Here is a 23273-nt window from a genome sequence, read left to right on the forward strand (position 1 = left end):
GGTGTGGGAAGCACAACTAGTGTGTGGGGAGGAGGGGTTGTTATAACCTCCATCTGCTGCACTCCTATGTTAATCATTTTCTTTAAGATGTTTTTTAGCATTGATCCTGATTCTGGGCTTTGTACACTGATTAAAACAAAAATATTTCATGCAAAATTAAGAGGCACACACACTGACATTCACCTCTCTCTCAACTGCCCCTCCTGATGACAGGAATCCCAGAGCCTTTAGATCCACATTTGTCTCTGTCATTCACCAATCTGCTGTTTGTCTTGCTATTGTAAATTATTCATATGGGAAAGGCAGAATCATAAAAGAGAGGTGACAGAATATGTTGTTCAGTCTAAAAAATTAAATTCCACATAGGTAAAACTTCCTACCCTGTTGTTTTTATTGTGTCCCTCCTTTCAAGTCTTTTTCTTGCATTTAAACGTTGGCAGGTTTTGAGCAATACATTCACACAGGGTCAGAGTCTAAGGTATTATACATTTTCCCTTTAAATTACATTCATTACACCTAACTGTCCCTCATTCACAAAAAATATGCCTTTGTCTACCATTTGTTGATACAAATAATTTACACCAGAAAATGTTATTTCTGATAAATGAACAGATCCTACATTATTTCTAATGTCTTAGTGATGAAAGACGGGGGGCTTGGGAATCTTCTGCTGGCTTCCTGTATCTCCTTAGTTAAGTCACTTCGCTGCTCTGTCTCGGTCTTCCAGTCTGTAAAATGGGGATAACCTCCCTTTGACAAGCTTTTGACAGCATGTTTAAAAAGAAAGACACTATACAGTAGAACTAACTACAAACAATTTTTGTCTGCATCTCCCCCATTTGGATGTCTTCATATCAAGAAATATATAACACCATATGAATGAAGGTTACCTAATAGTGTTTCACTGATAAAACATGGCTTAACATTCTGACAGAAAACTTAGAAATCAGATCTTGCTCCCGTTGAAGTCAAGTGGAACAGGATCAGACACTAAGAAACAAGGTGATTTCTATTCTTGGGGAATACAAAGCCATACTAATTCTCCTTCCACCTCCCAGAAAATATTGTTCTAGCTTTGTTGGCATACAAGTCAAGTCACTATTTCCTTTGTAAAAACAGAAAAAAAAATTCTATGTAATGGGCAGTGTCTTTTCAGCTGGAAGCTTGGTGTAAGTGGTGTTGACATAGGAAACAGTTTTGTCCAGAATTTTAATTTTTAAATTCTGTTCAGCTGTTTGTCACAAGGACACCAAGAAAAATATATATGCTGCTTTGTTTAAGGGGATATTTGCATTCATGTACCTTTATTTTGGTGATCAACGGGGTAAGTGAAAAGTCTAACAGGGTTGATTTGTTATTTGTGAAATAAGATCACTGAATATACCTTCAGAAAACAGGTATTCCTGACTCTATGCAAGGGCTGTACACTGTGGAATCTATGGTGGTTTATCCAAAAGTTTCTCTGTAATTTAATCCCTAATGTACACTAGACCTATACACAGTTTGGTTTAGAGAAATACTGACTTTTTTCGAGGTTCTATTTTGCTGGCAATAATCTCATCCCATGTAACTACCAACAGCAGCAAAAGGTGTTAATTATACAACAGGCAAAAACCCAACCTTTACTGTGTCCCAGTAAACTCATGAATTATGAACAGCTTTTACCCTTTGGATTATGGGGCAGTTTCATTCCCTAGTGCATTACATTACCTGGGCCATATTATGACTTCGGCTTTGATCTTGGCAGATCTCATAAACTAAGGTCTGGTTTAACTAAATGTGTGTATTTAAGATGCTTTATTCTTTATATCATCGTATAGTTAAACCAGTGTAAATCTTGGAGCTTCTTAAATCAGTTTAAACCTAACATATCACTTTATCTTAAATTGATTCCTTGCCAGTTTAAGTTAAGGCTTAAACAGATAAACGCAGATGTAAGAGGATGCACACAAGAGTTTCCAGTAGCTTATCTAAATCAGTTTAAAAGCATACTTTAGTTATAATTGCACCAGGTTGGTTGTAGAAAAGTTCTAACCAATGTTGGGCTAGGTCATTATTGGGATGGGAAACCTCCAAGGAATACGTAGGTATTACAAGAAATGATGCAGATGATTCTATAGGTGGGATTCTAACCAGGGTGGATTCTAGGGACACGGGTAACTGTGCAGTTACATATATAGAATCTCTTTGGTAGATAACAGACTGGGGCATGAAGTAGCAGCATGGAAGCATAATTTGTTCAGTTGTGAAGGAACAAGATAGACGAAGTGGAGATAGGGATTAGAGAAAATAGCATCCCCCAGAGACCATTCTCACACTTCCTCTAACATTATTTGTTTGGCACCAAGCCTTCTCTCTTGAGTAGGTCAGAACTTCATAGTAATCTGGGTGAAACACTCAGCTCTGAGTCAGGCAGAGCAGGGAATTGAACCTATGTCTTCCACATCCCAGACTACTACCATCAGACAGACAGACAGACACACACACACTTTTATATATATATTATTATTTATATTATATAAAAATGTTTTTGCAAAAATGGAATTGTCCGTCTCTTCTGGGATTGAAACCTGGACTTAATATAAAGGTCCAGGTTTCAATCCCAGAAGAGACTAACTGAATTCCATTTTTGCAAAAACATTTTTAAAGTAATTTTCCCCTAATAGAGAACAAAAACAAATTTAAAAACCTCAAGTTACTGCAACATGGGACTGCCATCCTTCAGTCAGTTCTACTTTTCCCTAAATCAGTTCTAAACCAACATCCCAGACTGGTTACAAGGAGCAATGTAAGTTGCTGAAGAGTGTGGGTTCAGATGAAACTTAGAAATTTAAATCATGAACATTTGTAGCAATGAACAATCTGATGGTACTTTTTGCAAGAGTACGTTGTTAACTCTGGCAGGCTAGCTAGTTTTCAGTTCACTTTAATATTCTACTTACCAATAATTCCCCTTGTAGTTCCAGCTGGATGCATCTTCACTAAATTGTTATGGGATGGGGCTGACTGTGTGTAACTGCTAGTCCTTTCTACAACAGAGTTTGTGGCATTTCAGAAGATTTGTGTTTCCTTTACACTACCTCAGAGGGTTTAAGGCAATCTGGGTTCCTTGGATGAAAGGTGCTTAAAAGTGCCAAGAACTATCATCAGTGTAAAAAATAAAATTAAAATTGTTCATTATAATCACTGTTATCTGAAAAATGTGCCGGCAGTGTTGCCAGCTGAACTCCTTGCATGCAGCATCAAAGATAGAACACAAGCCCTCTATCACTTGAGATCATGGAAAATCTGTTAGTTGCAGCAGTATGGGGGTATATATGCTTTGCAAGCTGCACTCACAAAAGTGCATCACCACAATCAGATGAGCAAATATGACATGGCATCCAGTTGAGGGCGAATATAGCTCTTGGCGTATAGGTCCTGCAGCCTAACAGACATGATGGACCACAACAGCTTCATTATCAGTTCAACAGGTTAAGAGACTCCACATTAAGATTTACATAATAGACCACAATGGATCAGAAAAAGCCCTTGCAATCTAGATTACCAAGTAAATAAACAGTTTACTAAAATACTGTCATATACCAAAATGTTTTCAAAATCCCTAAATACAAAGTTAGATTATGTTCAAGATACTTGTAAGGCCTAAAATTAGACCTTGCAGCTTTGTTTTTATCAATGGGCATATACATGTAGGTGGCACATGTGTGTCCCTGTGTATGTGACGTTGGCCTAGTCAGTCATCTTCATTCTCATGAGCCAGCAAGGCAGAAAGCAGAGGAATTTCACAGGCGTGAAAGACACGTGTACTCAGCACTCTTAGTTTGTTGTTGGTGATTCACCTTGCAGTTATGTTATATTTTAACCTTGTTTTCAGGAGCAGATAGATGCCAAGGATCAGGGAGGGCTGATTTTGGTCTAAATTCTGGCCATGGAAACTTTAACAGGACCCCTGCTTACCAGATTGGACTGGTTCCCATTAAAATGTATGCATCCACTGCAATTTCAATACAGGGTGTGGACATTTTATGATAATTTCTGTCATATACATAGCTTCAAAGATCACTTAAATAAATTCACCTAAAAATCCATGTAAACAAAAATCGAAAGTAGGGAACATTATGTCCTCTAAACTCAGACAAGTTAATGCTGGAAGGGAATGGTTCCTAATGGTGAGCGCAGAAAACTAGCAGTCATTACTTCCAAAACACTGGTGTTCTATAATTGGGTCTAATATTGACACATAACATGTCACTTTGGGGGGGGGGGGAGGGAGGGGAAGAGAACCTCTGTGCCTCAGTTTCCCCATCTGTAAAATGGAGATGATACTTGCCTGTCTCTCAGGAGGGTTGCAATGCTTCATGATAATGCAGAGCTCAGAGATGAAATACATGTTATAAATAGAGTATTATAGTATTTCATCATCAGTTCCAATTTTGTCTTTCCCACAACAGTGTAGTTTACAGACAGAACAAAGCATATACAGTATGTTCTATCTTTTGGGAGCTGGTCCTGGGAATTGCTGAAAAGCTCCCAGGCACTCAGGAATTCTCAGGATTGGGCACTTGACATGTCTCGCATTCACAACCTTAACATAATGCAAACGTTATGTTTTGGTTTTATTTCATTAGCGTGTTTGTCTCAGTCTCATGCAACAGTATAGTGATTAATTGTCTAATTGCAACTTTGTATTTGGGGATGGCTTGTCAAAAGCATTTTTCCCCCACTGTTAGTGAAAATGGATTGGTATAATTTTAATAGTACAGTGCTGGTAAATGGGAGTCCATTACAGTATTTTTATTACTATATGTTTCTACCTTTACATTGCAATAGCCGGACTGGAAAAGCTCAGGTTTACATTTTAAAACAAAAGACACAAATGGTGTAAAAAGCCAGCATGGAGCTTCCACTTCTATAATTAAACTCTACTCTCTCTCTTTTCCTCTCCATCTCTCAGTATCAATCTCTTCGCACCCTCTGTTTTTCATGGTTCAGAAATCTTTGGCATGATTGATTTGATGCAATAAAAGGATTTAAACAAATCCAGTTCGTCCTTAGATGAGTAATTAATTATTCAACAAGCTACAGAGTCTTTTAATAGTTAAGAATCTAACCATTTAATTGATATTTGTTTCTGCAGCTGTGCAATATCTCTCTTTCCCAGGAGAGCTGTTTTCGGTTGCTGCTCAAGGTTTCTAACAATCAAACGGATCAATTCTGCAGATACCTTAAGGCGGTGTGTTAAGTAAGAATGATGTTTGTGGTGGAGGGGGTTATTTTCAGTAGACATAACACTAACAATTCTTTCTTTTAAACACTGGACATTTATTTAGTGTTTTTAGAACTCATACATTATAGGATAAATTCTAATTTATAACATCAGAATATAATAGGCAAATATATAATACAATAAATTGCATTTGTACACATAAATACAAAATCTGAGGTAGGGCCTCAAGAATAATGACTTCTTAAATGAATAATGTACAGCATATAATATGCACGATATAAGATATATATAATGCATCTTTTGTAACATAATATATTTTCTCCATGTATAGCTAATGAAAAAATACAACAACCTGATTAGGGTACATATCTTTATCCATAGGCAGCAGTACCCCTATAGAATGCCTGTAAGTATATGACATTACGCAAGTAATTAAGAATTAACCTATTCAGTGATAGGTCCACAATAAAGTGCCAAAAAGACACAGGCGCAGATCCTCATCTGGTGTAAACTGTCATAACTCTTATTGACTGCAATGGAGCTGTGACAACTTTTACCAGCTAAGGATCTGCCCCACAAGGTACACTACATACTATAGGTTACAGACAATAACATATTCTAGTCAACATTAATTATATTTCTAACAATGAAATACACCTATAAGGCAAATGGTTACCTGAAGATGTATTTAAAACGTGATGGGCAAATCATAATAATGCAAGCCATAAGGTCCAGCCCAGCTCTCACATTTTAAATTAAACCCATCAAGAAAGCGGTCTCTCTTTAGTTATAGGCTGCCTGAAGGTGACAAAGGCAGAAACCATAAACGGTTTTCTCCCTCTGAGTCTATGGCGTCAGTCCCCTGGAATACTAAGCTCCAGCCATTTCACAAATACAGTACATTATTTACAGGAAGTTGAACTACAAGCTAAGAAACAAGCATCTCATAAACCCACCAGACCTAGTGGCAGCTTTGAGGAAACCTAGCTAAAACACTTCCTACCCATGAGCATTGCATGCCAAAGCCATGCAGCCTGCAACTGAAAAACAACAGTCCACAACAGTCTTTCTTAAATTGAGATTGCAAAATAGAGAAAGATGCAAAATAAGAGAAAAATCAATGTCTGCATGAAAAAGCAACCATTAAAATACAGCGAGCAAGAGATAAGCCACATAACTGTGTGTATTCAAATAAAGGGTCAGTGATAAAACAAATGAATTGGAAATGGCAAGAGGAAACCACAATAAATGGGATGCGATGATCTTCTGCGCTGAGGCACATCTATACAATCAATGGAGCAGAACCTAACAAAAGGATAACTTGACCCAAATGAAACATTAGTATAAAGACATTCCAAGTCTTTTTCAATTAAAGGTCATTTTGTTAAACCCTTCTTTTGGAAACAATGTGCTGCTGTGTCTAACTGAAACACAGATTTTGTACATTGCTTGCATTTTAAAAACACTAGGAAGACCCGAAAGAATTTGAAAATGGCAAAGATTTGCATTAAGTATCATTTTAATGCATATAAGAGTGCATCTCAGCTTGTCCAAAAATTCAATCTCATTTTTAAAAAATTGCAATAGAGGCAATCCTCATCAGTTTTGATTATTTTTTTCCTTACAAGACTGATAGACCTGCATGTAAATAGGTCACCTTTATGTAAATATGGCTTTTTCCCCTCACTTTAAAATATTTTCGGATATTTAATCAGTTACTGAAATACTTGCATGTTTAGAAAATGCCGTATGTGCAAACTTTACTAGACAATGATAAAGTGCTTTCCCCAACTGTAACATTACTTTTCATTTAAAGGGACACTTCTGGGTAATTTAATCTCAACTTTTAGTTTTGGTAAATAAATTTAAAACTTTTTAAAAACATAACAGAAGTATTTCCACTTTTTTAGTTAAACTGAAAACGGGTTTCTTTTTTTTATTTTCCTTTTTTTATTTAAAATTTCCCCTGCAGTTTTTGCAAGCCAAACAGTGGCACATGAAAACCAGAAACTGACTAGAAACAAAAATACCAACTTGTCTATTTTCAGTGTTTCAGCTGAAAGCCTGATTCTGTGCCATTGACTTCAGTGGGAGCAGGACCAAAGCCTGAGTGAAGTGCAAAAAAAAAAAAAAAAAACCCACACACACCACACACAGTACAACAACATAAATCATGAAAAATTATATTTTTCATATCCTCCCCCTTTTAGTAGCCTAACTAATGACACAGTTAGCAACGTTTTATTTATATTTATTTATTTTATTGTTAACCTAACAGTGTCCCTTCAAATGATTTATCTTTACACTTTTAAAACAGGAAGTAAGCAAGTGATATCCTCACACACTGGAAGTTACCAGTTGCAGTTTACAGAGTTAGTTAATCCCAGTTCAAACAAATGTGTCTTTTGAAAAACAAGCCAGCAAGTGAAAAGGATTCACAGCTATTAGGCTAACTCACCATTTCCTAACAAATATGGCAACATTGATCATATTTTTTTTTTTTTTTAAATCACAACCGCAGTAATTAGTATAAATTGGGTTGGGCTCCAAAAAAAATCAAGCTCAGGTTTTAGCCAGTAAGGGTAAAAAAAGAGGCCAAGAATTATTCATCCTAGTGAAAACACACCATTCCCAATAGATGGCGCTGATTGATTTAGGCTCCCTTCTTCGCCCTACTTGTTGGGAAGACAGCTGGTAATTCATTTAATGTGAGACGGTTTTCTTTTTTCCCCAGCCAGAGAGACTTGAAGGGGCTAATTTTAACATCATGTATTTATGACATTTCATTATGCCAAGAAAGGGGTAGATCCTCAAACATTGTTCACATAGGGAAATAAAACCAAAAACAAGTTAGAATAGCAGCTCTCTGTTGAATCAGCTGGCAAAGCCAAATCAAGTTGGTGCAGTTTTAAGGCAGAGATGCTTGTGGAAGGGTCACAATCTTAATGCTCTGTATAATACGGGAAGAAGTAAAGACACCAAACTGAAAAAAGTATAATACAGATTTAGGGGCCAAAGCTTCAAAATCTATTCCCACTTCATTTAACGACAAATATTTGATTGTGCTTCATGTGTACTGCCTGAGAATTGAATATCCCTAGCAGTGTCAATAACTGACAACACTATTTGCCCCACGAAAGAGAAAGTTCAGCAAAATGATTTTTTTTTAACATCTACATACAAAATAAATTATTTTCAAAATGTTACATTAAGGTCTAGTTTTTGTTTTCTTCAACTGGATGAAAACATCACATCTACAGACACATTTTAACTGAAGATTTACCTGAGACCCTGTAATGTGAACACAAAAAAAGAACATGATATAAACAGTCCCCCGAAAGGAAATTACATTTAGATTAGTTACTACAATAGTGGGGAAAAACCCAGGCTACACTATTCTAAACTCACCATATCTATACACTGGTTGATAAGATATTAATAGGGACATAAAACATCACTAGTACACACTACATGAACACTGATCACTCTTAAAAAATCTCATATGTATGTATAGAATACAACAGCATAATAAAGGTTGCAGTTTTGCCAATTTACTGAAGACATATTTTTCTCCCTCTTTATAGTGCACTTTACAATAAATTGTTGTAAGTTATATTTAGTTCATTAAAGGTACTCTTAAAAACTCTTTTTACTCTGCCCATTAGGTAGCAGAAATATTTAAGACTAATGCTCATATTGCCATACATATATTGGATTTCTAAAATGCAGTGAGAGAATGTACTACTGCAATGCAATGTTAAAACTACTATCTACTAAACTATGCATTCTCTTCCTTATAATTTTGTCTATCCAGTCTTATCACTTTATTGTATTTAATTGTTTTTAATGAAAAGGTTGACAGTAAAAAATTAAGAAAAGCAAACTATGCACAGCTCAGATTGTTATAAGAGGATATTGTCTTGAAGAATTTACTTACTATATATACATACACACACTATAGAGAGAGACAGAAATAGGGGTTCAGTTATTTCCCCTTTGGCTGAAAGAGAAGAATATAGCTACAAGTTATATAAAGAAGTTTATAAGAGAACAAATAGGGGAATCACAAAGTTGAACAGCACAGCTAAATTCTAATAACTGTTGTCATGTGGAAACTAGAATACATCTACTACTGTAAGAATATAAAATTAGGCACAAATTATATGATGGCTTCTTTACGGGAGATTTTAAACAAAAGTGAAGATAACAAAGATAGTTCAGAATACTTGGATGAAGTGAATAAAACTGGGTTTGTACTTATGTGTGCAGTTTGCCAATGAAGTGGAGGTTTAGATACTCAGTGTAACTGGCATTTTTAATGAAAAAGACATATCAAATTATTAATGGAAATGCATGAAATTAATTAAAATAGTGGTGCCCATCTGCCTCATTATGGCACTATTTCAAACCAGCTTTCAGACTCAAATACAACTTTAGTCCTGATCTCAAATACATTTTACATGTGCTTTTATTTTTCCCCTCAAAAGTGTTGAATGGCTCATTAAGCTCTTCCTTTTTTGATGTCATGCATCAGATACCAGTGCATGGTGTTTAAAGGTTAACTCCTTGATTGAGTCAGAAAGCCTTCAGTATAATCAGTACTTATTTAATAGAAAGATTGTTTGCAGACTCTGCAGGCCACATTCTGCTATCAGTGTAAATTTGGAGTGACTCCATCAGGGCCAGTGGTGTCACTCTGGATTTTCATCAGTATTACAGAGGTCAGAATCTGGCCAAATGGGCCACATTATCCACTCAGTCCCTCCCACGCCATCCCAGTGGTCAAACTCTCCTTTGAGTTACACTGGTAAGAAATTCTCAGTCCCATGTCAAAGGGGTTGCAACAGAGCAGAATTGGCCCTAAATCGGCAGGAACCATTTCCCTATCTAAATAGTTAAACTCAACAATCATTCCTGTTGGGCTGTGCATGACCATCCAAAAAAAGAAAAAAAAAGAAAAAAGTTTGACCAGTTGCATGACGTCATGTTGCTATTTCACAGTGGAAATAATAAGTCATGGGCACCACTAAAAAAAAAAAACACAAAAAAACCCACACCCCAATACTTCCAGTGGCCATCTAGTTCTTCATTACAGCATGCAACAATAAGTCCTACTTTCTAAGCAACCACTTTGTGAAAAAGAACAAAGGAGACAATGGGAAACTAATAAAAGAAAAATTTAAAAGGCTGTACATATTATTGCCACCAGTATAGGAATTACTAGCATTGGGTTCCCAATTCTAAATCTTTCACTGGCAGTTTAAGTCCAAGGGAGGAAGTTCCCAGTGGATCAATCATATTCTTGTAACGTTCACCACGGTGTTTAGCCAAAAATGGGCCCCAGTCAGGCTGTGGAGAGCAGACCAGCTTGAGCCTCTGCACAGCGTAGGAGAGAAAAAAAAAAATCTCTTAAAATTATAGAGCAGAATTACAATTCAATGGAGGAAACTAGGTTAGGTTGATCTGAAATTATTGACAATATCCTGCAAAGGGATATTAAAATGCTCTGCTGCTCAGTGTTTGTTTTGCACAAATTTGCAAGATTAATAGATAAAACGCTCAGATTTTAATTATATATTCTCCCCCCATACCATATGAAGGGAACTCAGAACCACTCCCACAGATTGCTAAACTCACTCACTAACGAACGTGCTCAATTACTTAGCCCAATCGTCTAAGCAGTGGGTAGCTGCATCAAAATAATTGGATTTTTGCTTAGCATATTTCCCAAAAGTATACAAATGACCAAAAAGTAATACATTGCTATGAGTGAGCGAAGGTTTTAATTAGCTGATGACAAAATATATCATTTCTCTCTGTGGCCAAAAAAAAAAAAAAAAGTAGATTAACCTGGCAAAATTACCAACAGTGAATATCTTGCTAATCTTTCCGCTGATCTCTTTATTGAAGATATAATTTGGTTGGAGCATTTATATATAAAAAAGGAAAGAAACCGTATTTCTGATGGTTTAAGAGGGAACAATTATATGTTTATTACCTATTAAAGTGAATCAAGTCTCTATATCAGTTATTTTAATCTCTGCTTAATTACCAGTTTGCAACCTTTACCTCCCAAATCAACCATAATAAATTTATGCAACAGACTGAATGGTTCAGGAAACACTGCGCTAAAGCTGAAATAACCAGCTAAACCCTTTCCTCCTTTCATGCAAGATATGACTTTTTGCATTTCCTTAGATGCTCTGGTTAAAGGACACTAGGGAGTGTGCCCTGCTCTATGAGGCAATAAATAATTCCAGTGCCAAATGGATAAATTAGGAAGCCAGAAGCAGAGTACTAAATCTCAGTGAGGGAAACTGGGTCATGGCCTTGTAAAAAGGAGCACCAGTTTGTGTACTGCTCTTTTCCAACTTAGGCCCACAGCTCTGATACTAGATCAGAGTTGGACAAAGGCAAAGAAGAGTAAATTTAACTTCTTTGTTTCACTTGTTATGTGCTATGTTCTTTCTATAGCCTGATGCACTCCAGTGCCCTCTACAGTCTGACAAGCCATATGGCTGTCTAGTGCCAGATGCATTCCATAGCCTGATGGGTTTTCCAGCACGGAACATCAAGCACCTTCGTTCTGTACAAAACAGGGGATGATGTGGTCCTTGCCCTGTGGCATGGATGGTCTGACACATGGAAGGACCAAGAGGACGTTTCTATTTTTTTTCTGCTTTCCACAGCGCCTCTCTCTGTGGGTTTTGCAGAGGTGAGCTGCAAAGAGGGCTTTGGAAGGAGGAGTGTGTGGGTGCCTGTTGCATTAGAATAAGGAGGGAGAATAGGGGGTAGTGTGGAAGAATGCATGAAGAGGAGAGGGAGAGGAGACCAGGGGAGAGGCAACATGAAAAGAAGGGAGTGGCGTGAAATGAATGCAGGTTCATAGGTCAGGGCAGAGTGAGTGTCAAGGGTGAGGATGAGAGCACTGAACTGATTCAAATGGTGGGAGAAAGCCAGTGAAGGGGTGATACAGTCAAAGTAGTTAGCATGGGAGATGGTTTTAGCCATATGGTTGTGAAAGGATTAGAGGCAAGCAAGATGGGAAATTGGAATGCAAGTGAAGGGGAGGTTGTGGAAGCCAAGATGGGAGGCAGCCAGGGAAGGTCCAAGCATATTAACCAGAGGTGCTATAGGGAAGAGTTGAATTTAAGAGAAGGAGAATCAGCAGCACCCTGAAAAACACCCCAAAACACAGCAGTCATAAGTCTGTGTGACAGGGAGGGTTAGGGTGTTTTCAACGCAACGAGGAAGCAAAAAGGTTTGAGAGAAAAGATGAGTTCATTTTCACCATATGTAGCTTGAACTGCGAGCAGGACATCCAGAGTGATATGTCTGGATGATACCTAGTGTCTGATGTCTTCTAAGGACTGATGCTTCCTGTTGCATGATTCTCTATAGAGCAGTCTAACCTGATGCCTTCTAGTATCTGAAACTTTCTAGTGCCTTCAACTCCTTGTGGCTCCCTAGTACCTGCTGCTTTCTAGTTCCATTCCGCTTCCACAAGAGGCAGATCTGAGACCAACCAAACAGCAGAAAGACCAACAAGTAAGTCAACTACAACTGGCAACATTTTAGGGCCTAATCCTCTGAGGGTCTGAGCTCTTTCAGTCCTCACAGGATCAAGTCTATGTAGCATTTTATTGAGGAATAGGGGAGCAGTAGGTGTGCATTTCAACCAACTGAGCACCTGCACTTCATACTGCAATAAAAAAAGTTTTCTAACAAACAGTCAACAATTCCCAACACCTGAATCAGTGTAAATTACAGAAAAAAATCTTCCATGACTATATTTTTAAGAGGGTGGGATGTTCAAGAATTACCTCAATAAATTTGCCGGGGGCTAGGTGCATTTTTATCACAAACATAATAGGGATCCAAACAACAGAGCAGGCCAGCATCAGCCACCCAAGCACCATCGACCAGCCTGGATAATGGTAAGCTCCATAGGTCATTGGTTCCCACTGGTAAAAACTGAAGCAAAGAATAAACTGAAAACAAAAAGAAAATATATTTTAATAAGCAACACACACACTATGATTTACATGCACACTTTCAGTAAAGGAGTATAATCAGAGATGTGCGCAGACACTATATATATGAGACAGAGAGAAACTATGTGATAATCAATAATGCTTCTGGAAGTTTAGGACCACATTCTCATCTCAGTTTCACCAGTGTAAAGCCAGCATAATTCCATTGAAATCAATGGATTTACCTTAGGTTTACACCTTCGGAATTAAGATTAGAATCTTGTCCCTAGGGTAATAAGCTTTATAACACAGTATATTGGCAGTGTTTCCTAATATAATTATGTTAAGTTACTCCATTTCACTTACGGTATAAATAGCAATACATCTGCTTACATTTGTACATAATTCAGTAACTGTGCCTATGTGCACAATAATTGCACACAGAAGATTTATAGCAATATAGCTATGTGAAGGCACATATAAAAATGGTCAGTTTTATTTCTGGAGACATGAAGTAATTTAAACTCTAATCTTAAAACATTCAGATACATCAAATATTAGTATTACAGAAGACCACAGTAGGAAGAGATACTGCTTTGTTTTCTGTGCTCTTTTTCTATTGCATAATGATAGTAGCATGACTGATCAATATAAAAGCATTTACTACTATAAATTTATCTCTAGACGTTCTATTTTGCCATTCTTGTAGCTCAGTCGAAACATATGGGCTTGAGGTGGCATCATGGTTTGCTTCCAATGTGTGGTAAGAGACCATAAGGGAGACCAAGATTCAATTCCTGGTCCTGGTCCTTGACTGCTGTCCATTCTTAAATCTTGGTTTAGCTCAGCAGTAAGCCAGAAATTTTAGAATCACAGACAGGTTCTCTCATTCCAGTGCCAATGCTTACCAGATGTAAAGAAAATACAACACTATGGCCAAATTCAAAAGGGAATGAGGTGTGCTAGGGAATTCAGATCCCAGGCTACACAAGCACATGGATCCCCTATTTTGACTCTAGCCAATGAAAAACATTGCTTTACTGATTTTAAAATTTAGAGCCTTTGTGTAATTTTTTAATCAAATGCAAATCTAAAATTATAGTAAAGAATAAAAGGGAATTAGTAACATCATCCACATTTTTGCTATGGAGTTATAAAGCTAATTATAATTTTCTTATATATTCCTATTAAAAAATGACCACCATACAAGATAATCCAATTTCCACACTGCCCTTGACAACAGCAGAAAAAATATATGGATTTTGCCCCCAAAAAATATCAACTTAAGTTTCATTAGAGACATCACAACCAAACTACTAGCATACAGTGCCACTTACTGGCACTGTGAAACATTGCTTTTAATAATTAAGTAGCTAACCTTCTTTTGCTCCAGTGTTAGAAAGATAAAGAAACAAAGTCTACTCTCTGTTTATGGTGCTCTGTATGGTGGTTGTGCAGTTCAGAACCAGCATGCAGAAAAGCAAACTGTTCACTAGAACTGAATTTGTTTGGCACAATGACATAGCTTCAAGTAGAACAGAGCATTTGTTATTGGTCCCGCTAAGTGCAAAGAGAAACCAATCCTAACACTAGCTAAGAAATAGTTATGCCCCACTATCACTCCTGGAGAAAGATGTGTGTACTCCCACTACCACCACAGGAGAACTGGATCACACACTGAGGCCCCAGTTGAGTAATTCACTTAACTAAGTGCTTAACTTTAAGCACAAGCTTAAGTCCATCCCTATTCAGCATAGCATACCTATGGAGGTATTTTAAAAATTGAAATAAATAAAGCACTTAAGCATGTGCTTAGCTTTTACACATTTAATATCTATTTCCATGGGTATTATGCATGTGCTTAAGTGATTTGCTGAATCTGGACTTACAGGATCAGTTCGAGTCCTAACACACCCAAAATTCCTCTAGAAGTCAATGTGTGAGAACACTGTAGAATCATATAGATAAATAAATATGTATATAGGCAGTGGTGAACTGGAGCCGGTTCGCACTGGTTCGCTAGAACCGGTTGTTAAATTTAGCAGCCCTTTTAGAACCGGTTATTCCGCGAGGGACAACCAGTTCTAAAAGAGCTTCTAAATTTAACCGGCCAAAAGTGGCGCCTTAGGTGCCACCTCCACGGGTGCTCCAGGGCTGGAGCACCCAAGGGGAACATTTGGTGGGTGCAGAGCACCCACCGGCAGCTCCCCGCCCCAGCCCCAGCTCACCTCCGCTCCGCCTCCGCCACCTCCCCCCCTCCCCCCGCAGGCTTCCCACGAATCAGCTGTTCGCGCGGGAAGCTGGGGCAGACTGAGAAGCAGGCTGTGGCTTCCCGCTCAGGCCCAGGGATGCGCAGGGGCGGGCGAGCAGGGCCGCCTGCGCCGCAGCAGGTAACCCGGGGTGGGGGGGCGCGCAGGGGAACCACTCCCTGCCCCAGCTCACCTCCGCCTCCCTGGGCCTGAGCGGGAAGCCGCTGCCTGCTTCTCAGCCTGCCCCGGCTTCCTGCCGAACAGCTGATTCGTGGGAAGCCGGGCGGGGGCGCGGAGAAGCAGAGCGGGGCGGTGCTTTTAGGGGAGGCGGCGGAGGCGGAGCGGAGGTGATCTGGGGCCAGGCGCAGGGTGGGGAGCTGCCAGTGGGTGCTCTGCACCCATCAGTTTTCCACGTGGGTGCTCCAGCCCCAGAGCACCCAAGGGAGTCGGCGCCTAAGGCGCCAGTTTTGATGTGATCAGTGGGCAAGTGGCCACTTCCCCCCAGCTATGCTTCCCCGCCCCTAGGAGCCAGAGGGACCTGCTGGATGCCTCCTGGGAGCTGCTCCAGGTAAGCACCTCTGGGACTCCCCACCTCTCCCCCCGGCAGGTACCTCTGGCTCTTAGGGGTGGGGTGGGCATCCACTATGATGCCTATGAGACCCTCCTGCCTGGTTCTGGGGGCAGTCAGGGGACAGGGGAGGGGGGTGGATGGGACAGGAGTCCTGGGGGGCGGGGGTGGGCAACGACCCCCTCGTGGGGTGAGGAGGGAACCCGTTGTTAAGATTTTTGCAGCTCATCACTGTATATAGGTATGTGTGTATTATTTTTATATATTATATAATGTGCGCGCACACTCACACACACACACACACACACACACACACACACACACACTACATACACGATTGCTGGGTATATATTTTTGAGATATAATTATTGTCTTTGGGAAAGAGTAGGTTTTATAAACAAAAAAAAAATCTGACTGAGCAGGAGACATTCAGAAAATTCTTTGCCTTACAGTTAAAATAGTCGGGGTCACAAATGCCCAACAGACTCTCCAGAATTTACTTGGCTGGAATCCAATCATCATCTCTATATCTTCACAAAATCTTTGCAAGCCTGTAAACAACAAATGCAAATACAGTTAGAGGTGAGTGACTGGCTGCAGTCTGCAAAACAACTATTGTGATCTCCCTTGTGTCTAATTATAGTAACAAACTCTCTGATTTGTCAATTCAAAATTTCAATAGATGTTCTAACCATACAGTATAATGGGTGAATATTGTGTAGAACACAATTCTAATAAATTATTTACTCCCTAAAAATTACAACAAATTGAAATTGTACATACAGATTAAATATACAGTATGTTTCAAAAATCATTATTAATATAATGACACAAAAACCCTTTTGTTGGCTAGCTGCAGATCTATGATGTTGTCTGAAATGTCTATATTTATTTGTCCTTCCACCCCCTTGAAGATGACCTTTGTTAATTGACTCATCCACCACCTGACAACTGTAAAAAAATAATAAACTTAATTTACACCATGATCTCAAACACTCTGCATACAGGGGCCCTGATTCAGATCGCATGTTGTGCTTGTGGGGCAGACAGGCCCGTATATAAAAAGTGAAAGCCAAAATTGTGATTTTTTTTTTTTTGGGGAGGCAAAGATTTTTGCCCTGACTGAGTTCAAGTGTGACCTTTCATGCAAACATTGTTTGTTAAAAAGGCTGTTCAAAGTTGAGCCACTGAGTACCAAAATATAAGAGAAATTTATAAGCATCTGTCTGAAAACCGGAACTGTTCCTTTATGTGCATGGCTTAGTGAATACATGATAGATGTTTTCCTTTGATTTCAGTTTCAACTTTTTGCTAGTTTTGCATTTTTTAATTACATTTGAGTTGGGACATTTGTAAGATGGTTGAGATGTTGTCAGTGGATTGACCCTTTACCTCAAATGTCTTGAAATATCAATACAGACCCACTAATTGTCTAATTAATATGATGATTTGGTATTAACCCACTACATTTTAATTTGATTTGTTTAGACTGGAAACCTGTGTGGTTCAAGTGTTTCTTCTGCAGAAGTCAGAGTTCAGAACTAAGAAGTGCCAGGATAGATAACAGAAACAATTCTGTGATGCCCCTAGCAGTCAACAGAACTGGCCATATAGTCCTCCCACAACTGGCACTCAGGCAAGGATTCTATTCATTTTTGGAGGCAAACTGACGATATATTGATCATTTCTTTCAATAAGCAACCTGAGTTCCAGAACCTTTGAGGGCCAGAGATGGATACCAGCCAGTCAAGCTAAAGGTTGACCAAATCTCCATAAATCTATACTCGCACACTGGTGTTAATAGATTGTCTTCGATGTAATTAGTATTGATTTACACTGTGGAAAGTGAGATCAGAATCAGACAGACTACGTTAAAACCATAGGGCATATCCTCAGCTAATGTAAATTGTCATCGCTCCACTGATCTGAAGTAAATGACGATCTGCATCCTAAGGCAGCCGGTTCTCCTCATTTGTTACACCAGTTCTCTATACGCAGTAAAGTGCTTCCTGTCTAATTTGTATTGAGCAAGATCTTCTACTGTGGTAAACTGGCATAACTCTCATTTCCAGGCTTCTGCTCAGTGGTGCTAACCCAATTTATGCCAGCTGAGGATCTGGCACTCAGTGACTTGTCACTACCATTCAGCACACCTGTTTACCACTAAGCAGATTGCCTGTGCTCAGTAACAGATGTTTTCTACTGGAAACCCGCATCTCGTTAAAACGTTGCCCCATCTATTAATTATTGATCCAAAAAGAACAAAGACACACCCCACTGCAAAACAGAATTAAATGTGCCACTTTTTGTCCTTTTCTGAGTGACAAGAAGTGAAAAATTTTGAGCCCAAGGCTATGTTCTCTGCTATGATGCGTATTTCACATTTGGCTTATTTCATTTGATGAAGCAGAATAAAGGGCCTCTCCCATTTAAATTATATACACTTAACATTCCTCCTTACTTGTACTCCTACAGCAGTTAATAAAATGTGCACGATGTGGAGAGGGGGATGGAGCCAGAATGTCTGGTACCTCTGGTACTCTCTCTTATGAATGATAGTAACGTAGGTGCCTTCTGGCACTACTTCTTTTAGGACTTGAGCATTAGATATGAAAAGAGCTAAAACCCCACTCATGGTAACATATAAAGAGGGAGGAGTGAAGAAGAAGATAAAAAATGGTATTGAAGAAAAGTTATATTTAGAGAAAAACACAAATTTACAAAGGATGAAAGTATAGAAAGTTTGTCTGATTTCCCTTGGACTATGAAAGCAAGAAAAATGAGCTCTCTCCTTTCCATAGTTCCTGATGGTTAATGCTCCCCTCTCACTTGATCACTTCTGTTCTTCATTTCATTTCTACCATTATTAGGAGCAATTTTAGTTCACCATTTCAGTGTGACTTCTCCAGTGCTTCTCTTACAGTACTGCAGAACCACAAAAGTAGGTATATAATCTTACTTTCATAGTAGGCACAGGGACTATTCACTTGCTTATATATCTTGCTGAATGGGGGCCATGAGTGGGAGTTGTACTTATGTAAAAGTGTATTTGGCCCTCATTGTTTTATATTAATATCTAGTTGCCAGTCTAGTAGAGCTCAGTGAACCATTTGCAGCGATCAGTTCAGATATTCATTTTAGCCCCTTTCTCTTTTCAAAACTGCCTGTGGCCCCAGCCTCAACAAATATGTTTGAAGCCCTTCCATAAATCTTACTTCAGCCTCTGGATCACTCAGAAACACACTGCTGCAAATATTGCTTCAAGCATTCGATACTAGCAATTCAGAAGTCAAGCACAGTACACTGGACACACAGATCGCATAGTATGTTTCTCTTCCCTGATCGGATGATCATATATGTTAGTATCAAGTTTCCCATAAAAAAAAGAGGCAGGATATTCTAGGAACTGGGCACTGGACTGTGACTCAGGAGACAAGGGCTCAGTTCCCAGCTCAACCACACACTTCTTGTGTGACCTTGAGCAAGTCACAACCTACCCCATGCCTCAATTCCCCAACCCTAAATTGTGGCTATTTCCTTACACACAGGAGTATTGTAACGATAAAATCCATTAATGAGTATGAGATGCTCAGATAGAAATGTTCACAATTACAAATCAAAATTTACTTTCTACAAATATCCTGAGGCAGTTGTGTTGATGAACATTTCCCAGAATAAACTCCTTTGCCATGCTCTCGCCAAGAAACAAAGACAAAGAGCATCAAAAGAATTCATTTAAAACTTCAAGCGCATAGTTTGTGCAGTATTTCACCCAGCTCTGGCATCTTTGTGTGTTCCAAAATACACTGATGGGGATTATGCAGATGATTCAATTAACGAGTGAAGCCTTAAACCGCTCCTTACCAATCATGCATCCATAATCTAAACAAGTGGAGAATAAATGTCTGTGCAGGGCACATGGAATGCAAGGCTTTGATTGGATTATGTAGCACAAGTACTAATGAAAAACAAGTGATTGCAAGGAAATAACCAAGCATGGCTTTCTTTTTTTAATTTAAAAATCTCTGAGTTCAGCAAGCAGATCGTGTAACAAGAGCTGAAGACAGATTTATTTCATCATCAAAAGCTCCTGCTTGGTGCAATGCCAACCTGCTTGGTATGAAGAGTACAAGTTCATGGAGAAAGGTGTCACTGAAGTGTAAAGCAAGCAATTGTCTGGAGTTCAAAAATACATCATGCCAATTTAAAGCACTGTTAGAATAAATGCACAAATGAAGATGTTGTTCCCACCTCTGCCAGTGCAAATCATGAACACTGCACCCTACTCCTGTGAGGAGTCCTTGTAAAACCAGCCTCACTGAAGTCAAGGAGACTAGCTGAGGGAATAAATGTCTAGAAATATAGATAGGAGTGAACTATGATTTTAAATTGAATTGGGATATTAGCATGAGCAATAAGCCCAAAACATATGACCAAAAAGAGTAAGATCATGAGAAAGAAGAACTGTTGTGTTAAACTTATAGTGACCCTTCAAAATATCAGTGTGATCTCATTTAAGGTTTGAGCTAAAGTAATAGAACTAGAAAACAGTTATTTGGATACCAGGTGCAGTACACAATTGGCTATATAAAAAACTCCTTCAATCTGGCCTTAGCTAAGGTCCAATCCGGCAAAAACATCACTTGGTTAAAAAGGTATAAAAAAGTAAACTTTTTAAAAGGGTTCCTTGCTAATACCTGCCTGACCGTGTTGGAACTGACCAATATGGGTCTAAGCACACCTGGGGTTAGCCTGTTTGTAAGTATTTTGATCAAATCCTTATAAATGTTTTGTTACTGTTTGATAGTAGTAAATTGCTTAATATTTAGGCTTTTAAAGACATGTTTAGAGCAATAGTATAAATATTATTCAGCCTTTGGATTTAATAAAGGAACATATGGTTAAATTAGTGTCGTGGTAATGCCATGCATAAATAATAATGCCAAGAAAATGTAAGAGGTAAAGGGCCATTTATTTTTAGTGCTAATGAAAGCCAGGGTCTCTTAGCTTTGACTCTTGACTAATTTCAGAAGCTAATATTTGCTATATTGTATGTCAGAATGTCATTTATTATTAACAACAACAACAACAATTACTACAATATCAATCTTGTACTAAGAGGAGGGTCAGGAGAAGTAGATTTGACCTAATAGATCTTTTCCATTTCTAATTATTCTAAACTAAGATCCTATAAAACCTAGGTCTCCTTTGCCTAAGTGCTTATCTATGCTATAAGTATGTTAGTACAAATGCTTCAAAATCACGAGCAAAATGACAATTGTAAATGCTTTCGGCTTAGCAGTTTGGAGTCCAGGTGCCAGATTGAGCCAGTGCTCATGGGTACCTGTAACAGGGTGTACCTCTCCACCCGTCTTCATTCCTGCAGAAACTGCAGCAACTCCACCAAATTCCTCCAGATGAGTGTGCATCCTGAGACAGTATCCACCAGCCCCTGATACCTCCTCCCCACTTTTACAGGGATGGCAGGCATTTTCTTTTTCTGCCTATCTCCAATAATTTTAGACCACCCACAAAATCTTGAGAGCCCACATTCCATAAACGGGCAGCCCCATTTCATATCTCCCAGCTGCCCACACTGGAAGCAAACCATTCCCCAGCTACCCAAAGGAGTTCCCCTCGTCTCCTCTTTTTCCCTTTCAATCGTCCTGGGTATGGCCAAATTGCCCCCCTTCTTTCTGAGTTCAGTCCCTGAAATGTCTGGAATTCTTTCCTGGGAAAGTCTGCATCCACAAGCTCTTCTGCAAGCTTACCGCTTCCTCCAGGGTTGTTGGCTGGTACCTCCGGACCCAAATGTGCATGCTGTCAGGGAGGCTCTGGAGAAATCGTTCCAATATCATCATGCCTTATTTCCACCGCACTTCAGATGTGCATACTTAGCCGATATATGTTGCCCAGTCTGATCATTTTTGCATGACTGTCTTGGGTTGCACACCTTCAGTCCATCTAGTGGCCCAAAATTTTGGAGGTATTTTTCAACCAAAAGGTCAACCCTGTCCAGGTTGGCTGCTTTTATCCTATCATAGACCAAAGCCTGTTCCTTGCTCAGGGCCATATAGGCTGCCTTCCCTGGACAAATAGGGTGCCACGCAGAGGGCCCGCAATCCCTGATCCCATCCAGCTCCCATTGCTACCCTCTCAAAAGTTAGTAAAAATACATTGCGGTATTCTGCTGGGCCCATCTTACACAGGCTTACCCCACGTCCAGCTGCTGTTCCCTGCCACAGGACTCACCGGACCGTATATCAGTTCTGCTGCCCTTGCGCCTGTTACTTTATGAACTCTTACAGGCTATTCCACTGCTCAACCTGCCATGCAAGGAGCCACTGTCATTCCACTTGTAGAATTTCTGGAATGAATGCATAGCCTTCTGCATCTCTTTTTGTTGCTCCACCAACCATTGTAAGGTCTGCTCCATTGCCAGAATTCTAATTCTTGGCATGAACTTCCCCCATCTGGGCCTCTGTCACCACCAATGGGGACATCATGATCCCAGACAAGCCCCCATGTGTAACAGGAAGTGCATCTGCTCCTGTCTTCTTCCCCGCAAAAACTGCACCAACTCCATTAGGTGTACACTCAGTGACTTTATTTCAACTTCCCTCCTCTAGTACTACTATAGTCCCAGTGCAACCATCTATTCACAACATCTACAGTGATTTGGCCCTCTCAGGACCTCAGGTCTCTGTGTGACTGAGCTCAGTTAGCCCTGTTCCACTTTTTCTTCCCCACTGGCACTTCCGTCCTTTGACTCTTTATCTGACTTGGGCTGATGGGCTAATTGAATCTTTATCGCACCCAGCCCATCAGCCTGATTATTTTATCACCCCAATCAGCTTCCTCTGTGGGAATTAATTAGCATCCAAGGTGTTCAGAGTGTCATCTCACCTGTTCACTCCTTGCACTCTGACACAGTACCCCACATCTGTTGGCCCATCACTGCAGACATCCATACAGGGCTTGATTTGGCAACCAACCCCACACGGTCAGATTTGCCTGCGTAGAGCCCACTTAGGATTCCATGAGAACACATAGAGGCCCCATTGTGGAGCCAGATGCAAGATCAGAGTCATGAACAGAAAGTGAAGAAAATGCTGAGCACCTAAAAACCATGCAAACCATGAGTGGTGTGGATACTGCTCTTGACAAGGTATTGAGATGTCTAAAACTTTAGGAGCTTAAAGTTGGGCATCCCAAAATTGCAACACCCGAAAATTAAAGGCCTCTATTGAAAA

The 23273-nt window shown here is 39.4% G+C and overlaps 1 protein-coding gene across 1 annotated transcript in view; it reads right to left on the reverse strand.

Annotated features, from left to right (window-relative positions):
- Window positions 1-5454: 5454 nt before the first annotated feature.
- SLC6A5 (solute carrier family 6 member 5) overlaps window positions 5455-23273 on the reverse strand; it is a 55266-nt gene continuing 37447 nt past the window's right edge. The window contains exons 14-16 of the mRNA XM_074955197.1: window positions 16471-16571; window positions 13054-13221; window positions 5455-10606 (exon numbers count right to left, since the gene is read on the reverse strand). Of these exons, the coding sequence (XP_074811298.1) occupies window positions 10451-10606; window positions 13054-13221; window positions 16471-16571 (425 nt within the window). The 3' untranslated portion in view covers window positions 5455-10450. The remainder of the gene's footprint in view (window positions 10607-13053; window positions 13222-16470; window positions 16572-23273) is intronic.

This window comes from Natator depressus, chromosome 6, assembly GCF_965152275.1.
Source record: "Natator depressus isolate rNatDep1 chromosome 6, rNatDep2.hap1, whole genome shotgun sequence".
NCBI lineage: Eukaryota > Metazoa > Chordata > Testudines > Cheloniidae > Natator > Natator depressus.